This window comes from Acipenser ruthenus, chromosome 10, assembly GCF_902713425.1.
Source record: "Acipenser ruthenus chromosome 10, fAciRut3.2 maternal haplotype, whole genome shotgun sequence".
Classification (NCBI taxonomy): domain Eukaryota; kingdom Metazoa; phylum Chordata; class Actinopteri; order Acipenseriformes; family Acipenseridae; genus Acipenser; species Acipenser ruthenus.
Genome location: NC_081198.1, coordinates 44457940 through 44480277, shown reverse-complemented (window position 1 = coordinate 44480277; position 22338 = coordinate 44457940). Strand labels below are relative to the sequence as shown.

The 22338-nt window shown below is 36.0% G+C and overlaps 1 protein-coding gene across 1 annotated transcript in view; it reads left to right on the top strand.

Annotated features, from left to right (window-relative positions):
* Positions 1 to 331: 331 nt before the first annotated feature.
* The window catches only part of LOC117400358 (acid-sensing ion channel 4-A-like), a 139373-nt gene continuing 117366 nt past the window's right edge, over positions 332 to 22338 (top strand). Inside the window, exon 1 of the mRNA XM_034000206.3 lies at positions 332 to 948. Within this exon, the coding sequence (XP_033856097.2) occupies positions 334 to 948 (615 nt within the window). The 5' untranslated portion in view covers positions 332 to 333. The remainder of the gene's footprint in view (positions 949 to 22338) is intronic.

Below are 22338 nucleotides of genomic sequence, written 5' to 3'. Positions count from 1 at the left end.
CTCCAGTTACGAATTTCTTTTGCCCTTTTTACTTTTTAGCTAATGTGTATATTTGTATCGTTACTTTTTTTTCCCCTCCTCCTAAAACGAAGCTGCTAGTACTGTTAAGGATTCTAATGATTTACCCTAAGATAAAGGAAATGTTATGAAATATTTGACCTGTGTTTACCATGCTTTAGGTTCGAGTGCATTTATTGCTGCTTGGGGAGAATGACATCATTGATGAATCCTGCCTACTTTCCAAAGACACGTGTTACACATCACTGTTTAAGGCAGGGGCTGATGTAGTGCTGCTTTAATCTTGGTGACTTGACTGTAATAGGGATAATTGTTATGTCGGGGCACTTAACACCAAAGATTGTTACAGTGCCAGCATCTCACAAGATGCTCTATTCTTCTGCTTCAGAGGAAAGCCTTTATGCACCAAAGGCTTCTAGTTTGAAGGATTTTGCTAGTAGTTCCTCTCTCCATGGCCTTGACCATGTAGTATCCGATGGACGCTGTACACTAAAGTGCTTTGTTTGGACAGCAGCTTTCTTGGGATCCCTGTCCTTTCTGTTTTATCATTGTTTTGAAAGCATGTGTTATTACTTAGAGTATCATCATGTCACCAAACTCGACAACGTTCAGGCGCCTGTCCTGTTTTTTCCAGCGGTTACATTCTGTAACCTAAACCACGTTAAATTTTCCAGACTTAAAAAATGCGATCTTTATTATGCTGGATTTTGGCTGGGATTATTGGATGAAAATGATGCAGTTCCTACTTCAGAGTTGAGTCAAAATGAGTCAAAGCACCTTCTTCAACTGAATACAATGACAGAGATAGAGAAAAAGAATTGTAATTTTAACTGGACTGAGTTTTATGATCGGGCCGGCTACGATCTCAAAGAGATGTTGAAGTCCTGCCAATTCCAGAAAAGCAACTGCACTTCTGATGATTTTCAACCAGTAAGTACACTTCCCTAAAATATTATTGTGTTCTGCATGTTTCATTCAATTCACTTCATCCTACAGTCTGAATTGTAAAAAAGCAGAAAGAATAAAATAAAACAGTTGATTGGATTGGATAATATAAAATCCATCTGATTGGACAATAAACATTTAAAGTGGTCTGCATATCTCGGCAGACCCAAACAAATATTATCAATCTATAACAAATATTATCAATCTATACAGATTGTTTAGATTACATTGTTGTATTTGACAGTGAAAACAATGGAATATAAGTAAGTTTTATATAGGTTCACAACTTGCTCAAAGTAATACTTTTTTATTTTGTACAATTTATACTGTAGTAGTACTACTAAGTTTGCATATATTTGCATGGAACCTGCATTATTCATGCACTAGACTTGGTTATTTAATTAGTTAATTACAAAAATATTGTAAGAGTAAAGCTTATAATTTATTTAAAAAAAAACTCACAGATTAAAATGATGTACCTACATTTTTAATTCGGATATTAACGTAAGCTTTAGTTAAATGGAGTTGGATAAATCAGTTTACAGTTTTGCCATATAAGTCTTCATCTTAATCTGTATAAAATTGCACACACCATTGTTTGAGAACAGTTCTGATTCAGCACATGAGAACTACAGCATGTTCTCTTGATCCCATTCCTACAAAATTATTAAAAAATGCTCTTGGAGTTATTATTACGCACATTAAAAAAATAGTTCTCTTTCTTCTGGTATTGTTCCCTCAGCACTTAAGGTAGCTCATTAATAACTACAGGCCCATCTCCAGTCTTTAGAGGTTTTAGAGAGGGTTGTTGCATTTCAAGTACAAAGTTTTTTTTTAACTCTTAATGGTGTATCTGAGAAATTTCAGTCCAGATTTCGTGCTGCACATAGTACAGAGACAGCCATTGTCAAAGTTGTAAATGACCTACTGATAAGCTCTGACTTGGGCTTTCCATCAGTTCTAATTCTTCTTGATCTAAGTGCGGCTCAAATACTTAGTGGGACTGTCTGGCCTTGTCTTATCCTGGTTTTAATCTTACCTATCTGATAGGTATCAATTTGTCTCTATTATTTGCTGCTTGCCTTGCTGACATCAAGTGCTGGATGTCTCAAAACTTCCTAATGTTGAATTCAGATAAAACAGAGGTTATGTTTGTTGGCTCCCATAACCAACTAAAAAATGTAAGATTGCATGAGTTTGACCCTAGCAGTCTTTTATCAAATCCTAAAACTGAAATAAAGATGTGGGGGTTCTCTTTGAACCTGATTGATCATTTGAGTCTCATATTAGGGAAGTTTCTAAAGTATCCTTCTATCACTTGAGAAACATAGCCAAACTGAGACCTATTATCTCCTTATCTGACACCGAGAGACTAACACATGCCTTTGTTTCTTCAAGAATTGATTAGTGTAATGCACTCCTCTCTGGCATCCCAAAACGTGCGGTGTCCCGCCTACAGCTTGTTCAGAATACCGCTGCTAGAATTTTGACTAAAACCAAAAAAAATGAGCATATCACCCCTGTTTTAGCCTCCTTGCAATGGCTCCCTGTTCAATATAGAATTGATTTTAAAATCTTATTATTGACCTATAAAGCCTTGAATGGAGCAGCACCTAGCTATTTGCAGGAGCTACATGCGTCACCAGAGTTCCGGTGGCGACTTTTATCCTATCTCTATAATGTAAAGTCTGCTTCATTTCCTATTCAAAGCTTTCTCTTTTGAAAACGATTGCATTTTTTAGATTTAAGATTCACCTGGATTTGTTTAGAGACACCCTTCCTTAACACATACGTGTTATTATTTCTACGATCGATGTATTCACTTGGCCTGACAAGAGCTCTTTATAACCAAAGTGCTGTCCAAAATTGCCGGCTCTCATGGTTTATCAGCAAAAGACATTTAACCTTAGATAAAGGAAACGTTTGGAAGCATTTTATAACACTCACTCCTTGTTGCTTGATGAGAATGACATCATATATGATTTCTGCCTACTTTCCAGATGACGTGTGTTACTGTATAAAGCAGGGGTGAACGTGATCCTAGTACCTTGGTCATAGCAGTGATAACTGTTATATCAGGACCCTTAACTATTACATTACCAGCATCTCAGAGAATAGCCAAAGATAATGAATTCGAGGAAAGCCTTTATGACCCAAATGCTGCTAGTTTGAAGGATTTTGCTAGTAGTTCCTCTCTCCATGTAGTATCCAATGGATGCTGTACACTAAGGTGCTTCTTTTGGACTGCAGCTTTCTTGGGATCCCTGTCCTTTATGTTTTGTCATTGCTTTGAAAGTATGTGTTACTACTTAGACTATCATCATGTCACTAAAGTTGAAAATATTCAGGTTCCTTCCATGTATTTTCCAGCAGTTACATTATGTAACCTAAATCAGGCTTGATTTTCCAAACTTAATAAATGTGATGTTCTTCATGCCAGAATTTGGTTGTCAGTATTGGATGAAAGTTTTGAGTTTCATGGTTCAGACTTGGTAAATAGGTCCTACTTAGAACGCCTTCTGAATCTGACTGCAATGATGGCAGTGGAAGAACACTTCCCTGAAATAGTAACGTATTCGTATTTCCGGGTTTACTAATACTGCTTGGGAACTGGATATGTACAAGAAGCCATACTTAAGCAATAGAATCCTAATTAGAGGATATTACTGTCCGGAAGATCACTAGCCGAAGGTGAATGTCCTAACACACAGGTAAGGTCAGCTATTGTGGTAATGCCTGATAATCAGGTTGTTATTGCAATTAGAAACAGATACACATTGCCTTTATTCTTCATGTATCCATTTTAATGTTTTACAGATTTAGATTTTTTTAAAGTTATCTAAATGTTCTGTGCCCTTCCACTGTGCAGTAGTGCCCTGCAATGGAGCTTTCTGACAGGTGGGTAAGAGTTTTCTAATAATTATACCAATATGGCCTCTGAAGGTTTTTTTTATATGTTTTAAGCCATTGCAGAAAAAAAAATTCTAAAATAATGAGTATATAAATATTAAAGGCCCTGTTACTTGTAGCTCTTTTTTTGTACTGTTAAATTGAACCATTTCACTGTAATGCAATATATATACTGACAGTATACCAACTGCCAGTTACCAGCTTCTCCTAATAGGAAGTTGGTAGCACTGTTAAACTAACTCAATGATGCCATTTGGTGTGGTGATAAGAGTTGATAAAGGAAACTTTACGAAGTGTTTGACCTGCACTTACCACACTAAGTTTGACTGCATTTCCTGCTGCTTGGGGAGAATTACATCATTGATGAATCCTGCTTACTTTCCAATGTCACGTGTTACACCACTGTATAATGCAGTGGTGCTGTAGTGTCTCTTTCTTAGTAACTTGGTTGTAACAGTGATAATTAGTTGTAACAGTGATAATGTCAGGACTCTTAATGCAGAAGACTGCTTTACCAGGATCTCACAGGATGCTCCAGGCCACTGATTCAGAGGAAAGCAGTCTTTATCAGCCAAATGTTCTAGTTTGAAGGATTTTGCTAGTAGTTCCTCTCTCCATGGCCTTGACCATGTAGTATCCGATGGACGCTGTACACTCAAGTGCTTTGTTTGAACTGCAGCTTTCTTGGGATCCCTGTCCTTTCTGTTTTATCATTGTTTTGAAAGTATGTGTTATTACCATACTTGCATTTTCCAGCGATTACATTCTGTAACCTAAATCAGGCTTGATTATCCAGACTTACTAAATGCGATGTTCTTCCTGCCGGAGGTTGGTGGGTCAATATTGGATGAAAATAATAATTTTCCTGCTTCAGACTTACACAATGTACCCTACTCAAAACTGATATTTGTGTAATATTGCACAGCTTAGATATACTTATACTAATTAATTTTATACAGATCTGTATTGAGATTGCTTTAATTGTAATATATGATGTAATTAATTAAGTATCAAATACATTTTTCTTTGAAAAACATCAGAACACAAGCTTCATTTATTTAATTTGATACATCACATTTGGACTTAACTTTTGCGGTTAACACAATTAGAGTAAGTTACCATAACAATATAGTTAAAGAGAAACAACAGGAAGATGTCAGGTATAAAATTACTGGCTTTGTAACACTACAGAACAGACTATGAGACTGATGCATTTTTACAATAAAATTGATTCTGAAATATTTAGTAGATACTTATACACTGTTTCAGCCACTATAGTTTGCTGACTGGGTATCTGTTTCGTGATACAAGTAATTTCTAATTGTTGATATGTAGAGTAATCACAGGTAAGAATGCAGGTCAGCAATAATATTGTATAGGTTCTTATCTTAAACACTGCCTTCCTGCGACATATACAGTATATATATATATATATATATATATATATATATATATATATATATATAGATATATATTTAATTTATATATATATAAAATTCTAAATACTGAAATGTATTATTTTTCTCAATAACAGTCTGCGAAATTTAGTGCTTACCGGGCATATTAACACCCCACCTCTGCTCACGAATGATTGCACATCTGTCAAATCTTTCACTTTCCCATTGGCTACTCACTCGCCTTCAGTTTTCATGCATAATACCGTGAACGGCCTCTGCTTGCTTATGATTGGACAGCTGCGTAAAACACTCTCCTATTGGTTAAACTTACTGTCAGTACCTGCAACTGAAACAGACACAGTTTATGTCTCACCCAGCTAACTTATGATTGGGCTACCACAGAGAAATGCAGATATTCAATTGGTTGATCGTAGTCGAGTACATACAAGCACAGCATAAGTGAGCAGCACTACCAACAGACTGCTGTGACGTTTTTGTTGGAAAACGCATTTAAAGCTTTATTTATTTTCCCACGCTACGACCCGCCAGAAATGTGTTCACGACCCATAATTTAAGAACAGCTGCCGCGGGCACGACGGCCTGGCTTCGCTGGCACCACTTTGAGGACTACTGCCTTAACCCAACTTAAATCCCAGTCCTGCCTGGGGTACATTGTTTTGTAACATTGTAGTCATTGTCATAGCATTCAGACTGACTGTTAAACATTAGTAAACTTCAGATTTGTTGTTTTTGTTTTTAATATGCAAATGTACATTGCAAAGTTGGGCTTACTCAAGCATTGCAGATCTTTAAAGGGCCAAGCAATCTAAAAGTGCTGCAGTGATTGTAAATTGCACTGTGGCATACATCTGAAAATAGCCTTCGAGCACAGTCTCTCATCATTGTATCCACAGAAGCCATGTTGTTTTACAATTTCATTCTGCTGTTTTCTTGTGGCGCTATCTCCAGTATAGAAAACGACAACATAGGAACAGTTTGACAGCAGATGGTAAATGTGCTATCTTTGATTTTTGCTCTAAGAATACAATGAACACAGATTGCATTGCTGCTTCATAAAGGGGACCAGCAATGTAGTATTTTCATACAAATAACTGAAAATATATCGAAAAGATTCAATATCCTCAGCAACAGAAAGCCCCCCCCCCCCACCTCCACCTCTGCAGAATTATCCATTTGCAGTATATGAAAACACAACACAGTGTTCTGGCATCTCTTTTTGTAAGTAACATAAACTGATTTAGATTGAGTGCCAAAGAATATTAAAAAATGATTTTCTGTTTGCATCTACCAATCCCTGTACACATTGAACACAAATAGTTTTTAGCCCACTGTTATCAAAATGTCAAAACCCTCAGGAAAACGCCCCATGGAGAGAATTAGGAATTGACGTCATCTGAAAATACCACAACAACTTGGTTTTTGCAGTGTTGTCTTTGTTAACATAAAATCAGAAACGGATTGAAACACCAACATTATAAAGAACCTTTAGATAATTATAATAATAATAAAATTGATTGCAAAATACCAAAACTTTTAATACTGTATTGACATATGTATTTATTTATTTGGGATATGGAAGACAAAAGTGTGAGTGTGCACATGTATTTATACAACGGTTGTTGAGAAATCTGTCAAATCCAATGACAGAATGACCTGTTTTACTAATTTCGTTCTTCACAATTATTTTTTTTTAAGTTGTGGAATCTCTCAAATTAAAGTTGCTGCATGAATTCCAATGCTGAATTATGAATAAAAAATAATTATCTTTCAATTGTAAGATTTATTTTTAACTGTAAAAGATACTGGAGTGCAAGATTGAGCTGTTTAGAATTAAAAAACTATTTAATTTACCATCAAACAGCATCAAATAAGATAAGGTTTTCCTGTGAAACACATTTACTCAACTGTACATTCCAAGAAGAGTCTGACGTGGCTTTTGCTTGTGAAGACTCTATCTGCTTTGACACTGTTTAATTAAAAAGTATCCATAGTTATAATAAGGCTGAAAATAAGTCAATTTTCTAATTTTGATCAAATAAGTTTTGCCATTTGCATGGTTTTACTGAATATGTTTTTTTTTTTATGTTCTGCAAAGGTTTAATTTTCTGTTAAGGTTGTAATATATATATATATATATATATATATATATATATATATATATATATATATATATATATATTCCCTACAGGCAAATCCAAGGCAAATTGTCCCCTCTATAGTAAATGTATCACACAGTGGAAAGTTGTTCTCTATGTTTCCATCGTCAAATTCGAAAGTACCAGTACCAAGGGTCACTTCAAAATTAAAAGTGGAAGGGGGTAACATGGCTTTATGACCCCAGTGTCTATATCCTGCTAAAAACTGCCTTGGTTACCAGATACAAAACACATGTACAGCAGTTAGACAGGCATCAATCACTTGACTTTCAAATTTTACAGCAAAGGGGCTTTAAATGCACTGTTCTCAGCTGTAGCAGTAGTTTCTAAATCATTGTATTTAAAGTAATTGTAAGTGACTCTGCAGCTGATGCATAGTTCACACACCCTAGTCTCTGTAAGTCGCCTTGGATAAAGGGTCTGCTAAACAAACAAATAATAATAATAATAATAATAATAATAATAATAATAATAATAATAATAATAATAATAATAATAATAATAATAAATATTTAAATATGTATAAACAACAACAACCAACAGAAACATAAAACTGAGTTGCATTTACTACTGTAACTTTAGTAGGCCCCCCACAATGTTTTAAATTTCATTTTCATTTAATTTAACCTTTATTTTACCAGATAAAAAGATTAAGAACAAATTCTCATTTACAGCTGCAATCTGGTCAAGAGGCAAACATCACAGCAGCACAAAACAAACATACACAACACAGAAAAAAATAAATAAATAACACATTAATAGGTACATACACATGCACCAGACAATAGTAAATTCCGATTACAAACATCCTCTGTATATAATAAGGGATGTTTTTGGCTACTGGGAAGCGTTCATCAGGAAACGTTATCCTGATTCACTGGTCTATCCTTTCATTACTTGTTCACCACCCACTATATTCAGATTTTGTGAAGCATGTGTTATTATTGAATGCTGACTCATTTCAGTTCTCATTGGCAAGTATTCTCCAGACATACCAACGTGTTAATACTGAAAGTTATTGATGTGACAGCTTCAGTTTCTGGTCCTATCAGTTCTTACAACACATTAAGAAAGCACGTTGTTAAACTTACCATTCGCTCATTTTTCTGTCTGATTTATTAGTAAGAAAACAGAAGTGAAAGGGGTGATTAATGCACATATTTAGCAAGGAAAACAATCCCTAGGGCAGCCTGGTACTTTCCCTATATAATCCAGTATATCATTGCAACAAGATAATTCAACACATTCCCATATTTACACAAATATTTTGACAAACAAGGCTAAAAGATTTTACTTAATTAAATTGTAGGATTAGCGAATGTATCCACTTAATTGAAATGTCATGCCTAGAATTGGTCAGCAGCTGCGCCAGTGTTACGAGGGATGATCAAAATGTAGCACTGTAAAAGCAAATATTGCCAGGCAAGGGGGTTCTCGATCAGTATGGCAAAAATAATTGATTCTAGAGGCATGTTTTATTTATTTCTCAAGTTAAACAGGGATATTACTCACAGAGAGAGAACACACTCGTATTTCCAGAGAAGATCCTGGGGCAAGGAGCAGCATGTTAGTAAGAAAAAAGAAATCTGAAACATACAATACAAAGCAAGTTAAAAAGCCTGTAAATGGGCCATATTCACATTCTTTTAGGTTACACTGTGCTTTGAAAAAATAAAACATACCTTTTAACCCTCTCTAAAACTTAATTAATGAACACATTTAAATTTTGATTTAAGGATTCATTTATCAGTTGCCCTTTTTCTAACAGATTTTACTCATCTGATTTTTTTTCATATGCTAATGGAGTTGACAGTTTATTCCGTTTATAATTTGATGAGTGATGATAGACGCTGAATGTAAATTAAAACTAATATGGCTAAACTGCACATAAACATCGATTTTTCCGTGTTTCTTCTTTCTGTATACATGTTTGTATAGTGTCACACAGCCTTTGGAATGGTAAATCGGACTGTAATGAATACATTTAGTACTTCATCATGATGGGGAAAATTCCCATTATGGTCTCGACAGGTTCCTATGGCAACTCAAATGCTACAGGTACAGCCAGATAGCTGTGGGTAATTGCTTTAAACTGATGCATACTTTTACCAAATTAACCTTTATCAAAACCTTGAGCTATGTTAATCCTGTGTTTTGTCTCGATTAGCCCAAGCCTACAAAGTCATACTCATTTGTTGTAGGAAAACTTGTTAATGGAGTTTTCTGTAGAAATCTCCATTGATCACATAAATCTATAGCTTTTTCTAACACACTATCTGAGTAAGTGGAAACTGTAAGTATGGCAGGAAAGCAAAGTATACAGAAAATGATAGTAGCTGTCCTGGAATATGTACAGTTTGGGGTTAAAATCATACTGTATATAAATAACTCACAGACTATCTCAATATAAAACCATACAGATGAAGATGACATACAAATCTAGGTGCTGCTGTAAGACCTGTAATTCCATGTCGCTTTTAACAACAACAACAAAAGTAAAATATTCACAAAGCATTTACTCCAGTGTCAAGTTTACACCTTTCATTCTATAAAGAAAACAAAATATGGTTATTCAAGCATTGCATCTTTATTTTTCAAATTATTTTTTACATATGCTTACTATGTTTTCCGTTGGCCGAGACGCCGTTCCGACCGAGGGCGAAGGACTCCTTCTGGAGCCCCTGCTGCACAACCCCCACCTAGGTGCGCAGGCGTTGGAGTCCCCCTCGGTGCGGCGCGCGCTGATCTCGGCCAAGGTGACCAGAGTCTGGAATCTCCTGGATCGCGAGCGGTCAGAGTGGCTCCACACCCTCCACTTCCCCGCCCTCGTCTCCCGCCGAGATACCGCTTGGCGGGAGCCCCTCCAACCCCAGGAGGGCGAGAGTCCCCAGTGGGAGGCCCTGTACTTCCCGCTGGTCTCCAGAGAAGCTGGGGACTTGGGATGGAAGGTCCTGCATGGAGCGCTCGCGTCAGGAGAGATCCTGCGTCACTTTACCGACTCGGACGCTTCATGCCCTTTCTGCAGACTGTCCGAGTCGGTAAGCCACATTTATTTTTTGTGCGCCAGGCTGCAGCCGTTCTTCCTGCTGCTAAAGAACTTCCTGCTGCAGTTCTGGCTGCATTTCTCCCCAACCCTCCTAATATTCGGGCACCCTGTTCGTGGCTCCAGCAAGAAGAGAGACCTCCTCGTGAATCTGCTCCTGGCTCTTGCTAAACTGGCAATTTACAAGACCAGGAAGCGTAAGATGATCAGGGAGGGTCTCTTTGACTGTGGGGCCATGTTCAGGGCCTTCATCTGGTCTTTTGTCGACCAGTGGGCTCTAGGGGGCGTGCTCTGTACCACCTCCCCTTTTGTATTAAACATTTAATTTACAGTCTTTTTTGAACCGGTCTTTCTGTTAAATTAGTTAAGGCTCAGTCCTTGTTGGCACCCCTATTTGGGCGGCCGGTGTACCGGCTGCTGTTGGGCAGTCAGTGTAGTCCACAAACTGGCCTTAAATAGGACTACTACTAATAATAATAATAACAACAATAATAATAATAATAAGGGATAGGGATTTAGCCATACTAAATTCATACCACACCAAGCCAGGTTAGGAGAGAAAGTCTGAGTTGCTTTCCACAACATTCACTTGCTTCAAATTGCATTTCAAGTAATTTCCTTTGCAGTCTGTCAATGATTAGATTTCTGAAATTACCATTAGCCCTTACATTTGTCCCAAGGCTTGATTAGTTAAATATGAGCCTTTCAACAGCTGTATTAAACCAGTAATGGCTAATCCATGACAATAGGACCATATTATTTTAATTTGTGCCCAGGGTAATGTAGTATTCTCCTATTGTCTTTGTTTACAACAAACATTGGTACACAGATGTTCTTTTAAAAAAAATCCTCATACTGTCATTGTACTATACTTTTCTAGATTTTGGAAATGCATATTCCAAGCATGGGGCGCGTGGAGAGGTAGGCCAGTGCCAATTTGGAAGATTAATATCGGTTCATCGATCATATTCAAGGGACACATTTAAGAATCGTCATATACATCAGTATTTCCCAATGACTGTCAATAATCTGGATCTGTTAATACTGTACATTTAATATATGTTTATATTACTATATCTAAAAGTCGAGATATAGACGCTTCTACTGCGGCTGATAAACCACTGAAATGTTGGCATCAAATCAAACTCTGTAGTTCGATCAATGAAGCCTTGGATCCAGAAGCCGTAGGCCCTTAAGATCATAGCATCAAACCCTGCCATTAATACATAATTCATTCTCTTATTAACATTATAGTAATTATAACCTCTTTTTAAAAATAATTTAATGGAATAATTATATTTAACCATCCACGGAGATAACAACAACAACAAAAAAGTGGAATCTTTTCGGAATAGTAGCACAACAATCACATTTTTGCAGCACAACAACATTCACTATAATTAATTTTCTTAAAATTTCTATCTGAAGATAATAATGTTTATTATAGTTCAGATTTTTTTCAATTAATGCATTTTTGCCCTCCATTTAAAGTTTATTCAGATACTTCTTTGGGTAGGAATGCTCTAGTCCGGCCATTAATCATTTTGTTTTGTAATCTTTGTGGAGAGATGCAGCTATTTATTTACTTGCTATTGTTTGTTCTCTAACACTTCCCAGAAGGCAGAACAGGAAGAATCAAATCCTTGCTCAAGCAAAGCTTTCCTCTTTGACCCTGTAGCAATAGAAGCAAAACAAACAATTAAACTAGTTGCAAGCTGGTCCCCTATAGATACAAAGCCTTTCAATTACATCTGTGCCTTGCTACTCAAGCACTGCAAAATGTATTGTTAAAACACTGAGAAAAAGTATTATACAAATGGCACAGAATGATAATATGTTGCCTATTACTAAATGTGTTTTAATAGAAGTTACATGCAGTCATTGTATTAGAGAATATTGATACAAGAAGTTAACGACTGAAAGCCGACAAGTCCATTTATAAAAATACATTTTCTGATAAACTTTTATTTTCAAGCTGGTGGCTTTCTTATGTGCAATTAATCTCAACCTCAAACTTCCTTAAGTGTTTTGAATTAACCATAAAAGGATTTATAGTTTTTAAGATTCATAAAGGTCTATTTTATGCTGCACTAGAAGGTGAGTCTGCTTTTTGTGGTGTTCTGCCTAACAGCTACCCACATTTTAAAAACCAAAAAAAGCCAAAAGTGGTACAATTTGCAGAAGGAGCTTGCAAATAGCATTTAATGGGGTTTATTTTGGGCAGTGTAATATGTGTTTTAATAATGCATATTTACTGGAATTGGCGATCTGCTAGCTTTTACATCCTTCATAGTATTCTAACTGACAGTCACTAATATTAACAGACATTCCATGTATGGTTCTGGCAGTAGGCAGCAATCTTGGGGGAATTGAGTGTTGTCTAGGATTCAGTGAGGGAAGGAGAACAGAGATGTTCTGTCACCGGATCAGGACCAACACTTAACAAAAACAACAAGTGCAATTTACTGTCACTACAAGTAATATTTATGTATTCCTGGAAATGGTATTTGATATAAATTATTTTGAAATGGTCTCTCTCTCTCTCTCTCTCTCTCTCTCTCTCTCTCTCTCTCTCTCTCTCTCTCTCTCTCTCTCTATACACACAATTTTATTACGGTATATTACGAAAAAGCTTTTGTAGGATTTGTGTAAAAACTATTGGTGACATTATGAAGAAATGTAACATTCCGAAGAATTATGTATCGCTAATGAAAATGTTTCTGCAGCTTGCGGCAATAATACATTTTAGATGATATAGTGCCACAGCGTGCAAGCGGTTTAGTGCACTTCGGAACTGGAAAATCCCAAAGAACTGAACACATTTCATGCCAATTACACTGTATGAATCAGAAGTTCCAGTAAATTATTATTATTTTATTTATTTCTTAACAGACGCCCTTATCCAGGGCGACATACAATTGTTACAAGATATCACATTATTTTTACATACAATTACATTTTTTTTTTTTTAATACACATTATTTTGACATACAATTACCCATTTATACAGTTGGGTTTTTACTGAAGCAATCTAGGTAAAGTACCTTGCTCAAGGGTACAACAGCAGTGTCCCCCCCACCAGGGATTGAACCCATGACCTTCTGGTCAGGAGTCCAGAGCCCTAACCACTACTCCACACTGTTGCTAAATTAGTTTAGCTGATCTGATCAAGTGGATCAAGCTGGACCAAAGGTGCGCAACCAAACTTTTATCAAGGGCCGCATAGCCAGAAAACTAGTTTAACCTAATGTGTATAGCGGGCCGCACATTAAGAATAATCTGAGTTTAACCCATAGCTGCAGTATACATAGGCACATATATATATATAGGCAGTTTCCATTAGAATTACTGTTAATTTTATTTCTGTACATGGTTACTTTTGAGTAACAGTTTATACTTAAAAAAATAAATAAACAAATAAAACACTCATTCAGTTTCAAATCACCCAAACAAACCTCTTACCATTTTTAAACATTTACTGTGGTTTATAAAAGTCACTTATTTTAGACTGCGTCAAGCCTTTTTCAGGTTAAACAAATCGACCTGTTCCATCAAGGTAAGTCATTTGTTTTTATCCATTAGAATGTCTCTGATTGTCCTTCGATTAACAGTATATGCCTCGCTTAGGCGAGAAAACATTTGCGATGTCTTGCTGACTTGCTTTCTTATTTTCAGATGCATACATGCAGATTTTTTTCTTTTACTCTGGTGTTAAATGTAGGGTCGACTCGCCATTTTGTACTTTCTGTTTTGCTTTGACAGTGGGAGTGTTGATGACATTGCTATGAACGTTCAGTTAACAATGAATTAGGAAAGCAAGTGAAAGGTTAACTGCATAACTTTGTTGTTTTAATTGGCCATGATTATTTCGCTGGCGCTACAATGAGGGAATCTACAGTGCTTATATTTACGTTTGCTTGGCTTGGGAAGATGGGTGGGTGGCGGATAGCGTGGTGGCGATATAATGGGTACAAATAGCACTGTTTTTATATTGGTGACATTTGTTCGGAGAGAATAGCTGGTGGTATGCGAGGTGACGTTATAAAGGGGGGCGGTATAACATGGGACAACTGTGTGTGGGTGTGTGTGTGTGTGTGTGTGTGTATATATATATATATATATATATATATATATATATATATATACACACATACACACACACACACACACTGCTGTACAAAAGTCTTAGACATGTTGCATTTTTCTACTCTGATGCATTATGAGAATCAACAATTTACTCAAAGCCTCCACTAGTGTTGAATCTGCTGAATTGTTTTTAGGAAACCCTTCACCTAATAAAACCTTCGTTTTTATGTAGTCTCAAGATTTGAATTAAAGTTTTTGAAAAACATATGAGAAATATGTATTCTCTCATTAAACTTTCCAGGTTTTTAATTAACTTGGTAGAGAATGGTTTAAAGAAACTGTCAGAAAGTGATTAAGGAACTGAGTTTTAGTATTAAGTCTAACAGTATAACAAGGTGCCCAAGGGACCAGTTATTTTTCAACAATTTATCTACTTGTACGTTATTTCCCCAAGGTTGTCTTTAATGTCATTTAATGTGTATTTTAAGACATATATTTGTGACTTTTTTTTTTATCAAAGCATGTACAATCAATAACAAAGGCAGTATTTCCAGTAACATTTTAGACCCCCCCTCCCCCCCCCCCCCCATGCTTTCTGTCATCAAAGAAGTTATATATTCCGTTGCAATTGCTAAAAACAATTATGGAGGTTGAGGAAAAAAACATTATGTCACCATGCTTAAACCTGGAAATAGAAGTCACATAATAACAGTCTGTTATTGCCAACCCCCGATCTATCAAATGTCTTTTTTGTTTCCGCTTAGACGATGGACTGCCAAACGTTCATTTCATTATATTAATTAAACAGCAAAGCAAAACGCCAGCAGCAGATAAAAGCTTATACTAATACATCTAAAAGATTTAAAACATAAATGCACCTCCCTATGTATGTTCTGCTTACTGAACTGTAGTCTTAGCAACCAGGTCGATACCCCTTATCTCTGCTTTGTTTTAGCACATACACCCATCAGGGCACAACACTGAATAATAATGTTTATAATAACAGAGATTGCTGTAAGGTTTCACCCTGTAATTCTACCTGATGGAAGCTAATGATGTTAGAAGACTCCATCAGTGACATCTCACTCTTATCTTGATGGATACTGTCTGCATCACTGAACCATTATCACCAGCCTGTCATCATTAACATCAGCGTGCATTGAAACACATCAGTGACTGTGAATTATTTAAGTGTGGTTTTTCTAAGGACAAAGGGAGAATTGAATATTAGTATGAGCTAGATAGGGAACTAAGTTTAACTAAGGTTGCTTATTTTGGCTGTAACATTGTTTACTGTTACATAAAAGATACGAAATACTGGAAAAAACATGTTTTCCTGTCTCTGTGGTAGTTGAAATCACTATAAGGCCAGTGTACTTGTTTTTATGCATACAGAGATTGCGAGTTGTGAGTCAGGTTGGACTCTAACCCCTGTGTTATGAAATGGTGAGATTGTGGATCTCAAGCAGGGTGGTGATGTATAGTGATGAGCTGACTTGAAGTCTTAAAGTATAAATAAAAAGCAGCAAGTCAAAAGCTATGTGGGTTGCATTCATAAGCCAGTACTTCCATCTTTGGAGTAAAGGAGTTGCTGTACCTAGCTGCAGTACAACGTTACATGATTTTGCAATTAGAGAAAAATACATTTTTCAAAGACAGTACACAATGAAGTGTGAGAAGTCATGAGCTCCTAACAAATGCACTGTGTACATGCCAAAATAGTTATAAACAAAATGGTATGGCTAGATAGTTGGGTGGAATAATAAAGAAACTGAATTCATACAGGAAACATGTGATTCAGTGATAGATAGATAAATAAATAAATAAATAAATAAATAAATAAACCCTTCTGTTTACTCAATTTTTTGGATTTTTTGGATCTTGGATTTTTAATTTTTTTTATATATTTAAACTGAAAAATACTATGACCACAAACAAGTCCTACACAGTGAAATATCTAGAAATATCTACACAAGTGTTGGTGTTGGTTAGGTGCTATTTTTGTTAGCATGATTGAGACCATAAGCCTTGTATGTACCATAATATTGATCAGGACTACTGGCCCTAAAGACATGGGGCATGTGGAGTCCATGTAAAACCAGTCAGTGCTCATTATTTAATACAACTTAACAGGAAATAGTTTTCTAAAGTGTGATGGTTCAGACCTAACTCCCTGCTCAAACTTATCAGATAGATATCATCCCCCATGGCTCAGTATGAGAGCAAATGCAAAATGTGACTAATACATGTATTCATTTTCATACAACAAAATGAACCCCTTATAAATGATCATATAAAAGTTCTTATTAGCATCCTTTCATAGTGACAGGTAGTAGTTATTCTAGTTATTCCACCATTGAGCCCTCAGTACCTTGTCAGGAGACTATGAATGATGGAAGGTGCTGTTATGCAGACCTTGATGCAAAATGTAAGAGGCATGGCAGGAAGATCTCATTCTTCAGTAGAGGCTGGGTGCAAAGGTTTTGCAAGTACATCCGTGAGGCCAGTATTGTGAGACATGGAACCATGTGTAATATAGATAACATTTTCATATTTTGACATTCCAATGGTATCCACAGATTGAGTATACCACTTACTTATAAAAAGGATGTGGAAAACAAATTAAGTTTACACTGCAGCATGTTAACTTACACAGAGTCTTTATGGTGAATTAAGCTTGCACATCTTGAAAAATAGCTATCATTTCTTTTAAAATCTAGGGTCATCTAATTTGCTCTTTGCCTCCAGCGATGTATTTTAAACCAATTTGTTTGGGGAATTTGGGGGACCCTCCACTTATTTTTTTATTAATGTGCTGTAATGTAGATGCAATTTATGCTGTTATGTAAAGACAACAACATTTGTCAATTAAATGACCTTGATGCTACTGAAAATAATGCGTTATAAACTTAATTGTTAATGAACACCATTTTAGTTAACATTTAAGTATTTAATAAATTGCTTAGCTCTCCTTCACAACACTGTGTGGCTGCAAGAAGAGCAATTTGGCAAACCGCCTTAATGATTGTGGAGCTAGCTTTGCCTTACTCCATATTTTAGTGTGCCTTATTATTATTTTATTATTATTATTTATTTCTTAGCAGACACCCTTATCCAGGGCGACTTACAATTGTTACAAGATGTCACATTATTTGAGCCCAATTATTATCTGTATCCCCGGCTCACCGCTCGCAACCCCCCCTGCGACTCAGGAAACGGAGTCTGAAACACGCGTCCTCCGAAACACGCGTCCTCCGAAACGTGCTCCTTCCAAGCCGTCATTTTTCGCACTGCAGATCCACAGCAATGCTACCAGACCTATAGTGCCGGAGGACAACACAGATCTGGCGGCTCCGCTGCAGAGCCACAGGCGCCCTATCGGCCACAGGGGTCGCTGATGCGCGGTGAGCCGTGGATTCCCCTGCCGACCTAAGCCCTCCCTACCCGGGCAGCGCTCAGCCAATTGTGCGCCGCCCCCTAGGAACTCTCGGTCACGGTCAGCTGTGACATAGCCTGGATTCGAACCTGCGATCTCCAGGCTATAGGGCACATCCTGCGAGGAGCGCCTTTACTGGATGCGCCACTCGGGAGCCCCATTCCCATAAATGATTGAAGATACTGCATAGAGCTGCACGCTTTCTTTAAAATGTCTTCAACCAAAAAGACACCAGCTGCATCAAAGATCGGAAATGTTTCTGCTAAAGATCGCATTGTCCAATTCAAGGAGGAGACATTTCATGTGTCTGTTGTTATTATTTTTTTTACATGTATTTTGTTTGATAATTCACTGATGGTGAATATAAATGTCTTCAAAAGTTGGACAATTTAAATATTGTACAATTTAGCATAGTCCTATTTTTTGAATATTAAGGAACATTTGTTGTATAATAAATAAAAGTATACATTTGGAATGGGACAACACTGTTTTTTTCTGGTTTAATAAATATTATGTTTAATTGTGAAATATCTTAAAATACCTATTTTTAGGAGTCAAAAAGTCATGAAATAAGCATTTTATTATGACAAAAAACAGTCTACTTATGAACTATTTTCTTTATTGCATAATTAGTTGTCATTGTTTTCAATGCAGTAATGTATAACATTCAGCCTTGAACATTCCTTTAGTGATGTAGATGCAAAATAAGTGTAAACAGCTTTATTAATTATTAAATATAGGTTGTTTATAATGGACTTACACAGACACCAATACCTGAAGCAGCAGACACACCTTGGAAAACAAAGCCCTTTAATCAAAGTTGGCTTTATGAAACTGTTTCTTAGCAAATCATATCGTGAAGGTCAAACATTCACATTAACCCTTTCGCTCCAGTGAACTGACTGACATAACTTGACTTTTGGCTTGTGTATTGTAAAAGTAAACCATATTATACCTTTCTAAACAGCTGAGAGTCTGAGGATTATTAAAGAAATAATGTTTTCACTCTATGATGAAATATGCCCTACGATTACCTAGTCTGAATGTAAAAAATAAATTTTAAAATGTACTCGAAAATTCATTTTTCTTTAGAAATGTCTCCATGTGTAATTTAGTGACTCCTACCTAAAAACTGTAAAAATATCAGTGGTAGCCACAACTCTCAGGAACTAGATAAGAAAGAATTGTATAAATACACCAAATTGTTTGACCCATGCATAATGTGAAGAAATTCACCATCAGATAGATCTGTCAACTCATCAACATTTTTGGTAAAAAAAATAATATATATATTATTTCGGGTCGGTAAGCATTCTTGGTTATGTAAAGCAATTTCGTATGCTGTCCAGTAGTGTTGCACATTCAAATCGTGATATAGTAATCAAAACCGAAACCAAAGATACTAAAATGCTGCACCTCACAATAAAAGGTATTTCTATTGGCCTGGGTCTTCAGTGAAATGCATTTTGATTGGAGAGTCATCCGTGATGTTTATCCCATGAATATTTCACTACAGTTAATATTCTGTTCATTTATTTTTGGGTTTCTAAACATTTTGGATGATTGAATATGATTTCTGGTAAGCTTATACTTGTTATCGCCGAATTTCCGGACAGAAAAATAAAATAAAATAATTCACTCGTCTAGCTTTCTGTCTATCTAACTTTGCTTTTGTTTTGAAAGTTTATAAAACCATCCCTGATTGGTTGTTGGAGCCTTTAGAAAGTGACATCGGATAAGATACTAGGTCAAAAAAAGTTCTCAGTTTGATTTATGGAATTATATTGTAAGCTGTAATTTCTTCAACACCACATCTTTTGTAATTTCTGCAAATGCTTTTTAATATTGTATTTTTTTGATTGGTAGACTAAAAGCTTTTCTAGTTTTAAATATACTGGGATTCATGCTAAAAAATATTTTAGATTAAAGTGAGTGTACAGCTTGGCTGTAGAAAGGGAGTGTACAATCAGCTTTGTACTATGCTTGTCAGGAGAACCACAGGGGGAAATTAAATAATGTTTTTTTTCATATAACATTGTATTATTAAACTGCCAATTCAGACTTCTAATTTATAGATGTATTTTAGTCAATTTAATTATATTTTATAAACTTAATTTGGTATGTTGCAAAATGGGCAAGTATTTTTCAGGCCAAACCATGCTGGGATTGTCTACATAATAGACGACTGAGCCTTCATAATCTCTTAATTACTAACAGCTACCTTCCATCAATCCTATAACAAGGTATATATTGATTGAAGAATATATTTGAAAAATCATCAGTTCCAGGTGCAAAACATGCAATGTGTTTAAATATAAGCATCTGTATACATTGGAGTTCATTTTGTGGAGGAATACATCAGATAGGATGTAATTCCCTATAATATAGTGCGCCAAATATTACGTAACAAAGGCCTTTGTTTAAAGGTGCAAGTAGTCAAATTGTATTAACCATTACGACTGTGATCATAAAACTGCACCCAGAAAATCCAAAGCAGGACAAATTAAGCTCACAGTAAAACCCTGAATGGCTAAAAACTGCTATACAATTAGATCTTCTATCCCTGCATTGAGTCATTATGTGACCTGAGGCAATTCACTTATTCTGTGTCTACCTCAATCAGAACATGCATTAAAATATAATGGAGACGCTGCACTATTCTGAGCAAATTTTGCTAAATGTATTTATTTTTCTTCTTTTTTAATCTATGGGCCAAAACTGATATCGTAAGAGATTAATTTTAGCTGGTGGACACTATATAATAACTTACATTTTAAAAATACACACATCACCTTACCGTATTTCTGCCAGCCTGAAGCAGTGGAATGAAAATGACATGTAATTGATTGCTTAAAGCAAGGGCCTAACCCAGGGGAGCAACCATGCAAGGTCTTACATATAAAAACATCAATCAGACACACAGACCCTCCATACGAAAAGGAAATGTAAAACATTCCATTTTGTAAAGACCAGCTCAATGATTTCAAAGTCTTCTTTTGTGTCGCATAAATTGTCATCTTCTCAAATGTATTTTTAACCAGTGATTCAGTTACATGTATTTGTATTCACAGGCTGTATATAAGCACTGTTACCAAAGATGGAGACCAAAGGTTAATTTTGTGTAATTACTGTGCAAGCTATCCCTGATCCTCTGGTGGCATCTAAGTCCTATCGATCACCTCAATCATGTCATCAGAAAAGTAGAGGGGTGAGAAAGCTTGGATGTATAAAGATTAGGTACTGCTGCATTGTGGTCAGCCTAAATTTAATCACTTTCATATGTCTAGCAGGGTTATCCATTTGCAACAGAAAATGCTGACCAGGGTCACTTTTTTGATGATGCAATACAAAAAGTGACATGAATGGAAATGTCCATCAAAGTCTAAAAGAATGAAAGGTTTAGATACAAAACACTAAAATGATCCTGATTGGATTCCACCTTTCCTTAAAGCTAACTCGAGATACTGCTGTGGAAACTGGGATATGCATTTTTTGTCAAGTTTAATCTTGCCCAGGACTACAATCCAATAATTCACTACAGATAACACATTTCTGAGGAAACTAAGAACAGTAAAAAAGTAATTATTTTATATCAAAAGGATAAAGGAAAGGTAAGACAAATAATCGCTTATAAAACAAAAAGTTCACATTTCTTAAAGGCAATAAAATAAAAGTATTGGCACACGCTTAATATAGATAGATAGATAGATAGATAGATAGATAGATAGATAGATAGATAGATAGATAGATAGATAGATAGATAGATAGATATAGATAGATAGAAAGATAGTGTCACAGTAGGCTTAGTGGAAACATGTCTTATTATAAAGAAACATGCTTTGGTGACAAGGTCCAATAGTCCTCAACTTAAACTGGTCAGAACTGACTGGGAGAGCACATTGAGAGAGAAGGGTTGTGCTTGTACCGAGATTCCTGGAGCTTGGGTGCGGTTTTCCTTTATTAGTGATAAGAGTTTGTTTGATGTAAGAGTTTTGTTTCAACCTTTTCTTTGTCGTTTATAGGGTGTGACCATGGGTAATTGACTATAATCATTTAATTCCCACCTGGCCACATCGCACACTTTTCTATTAAAAAAGACAATTAAACATTTTAACATGTGGCTGTATAAAAGCAGCCATCTTGGCCCCAGGCTGTTCCTCTACACCTGAGCCCAAGATGGCTGCCAGCCACCAAACACACATGGATTTACATTTTCATAGGTGTTTGTGATGGATTATTTGCACACCAGTGTTTGAGATCATATGTACAAACAGTACATGCAGTGCCTGTCAATTCTCTATGTCTCAGTTCTCTCAGTTAACTACA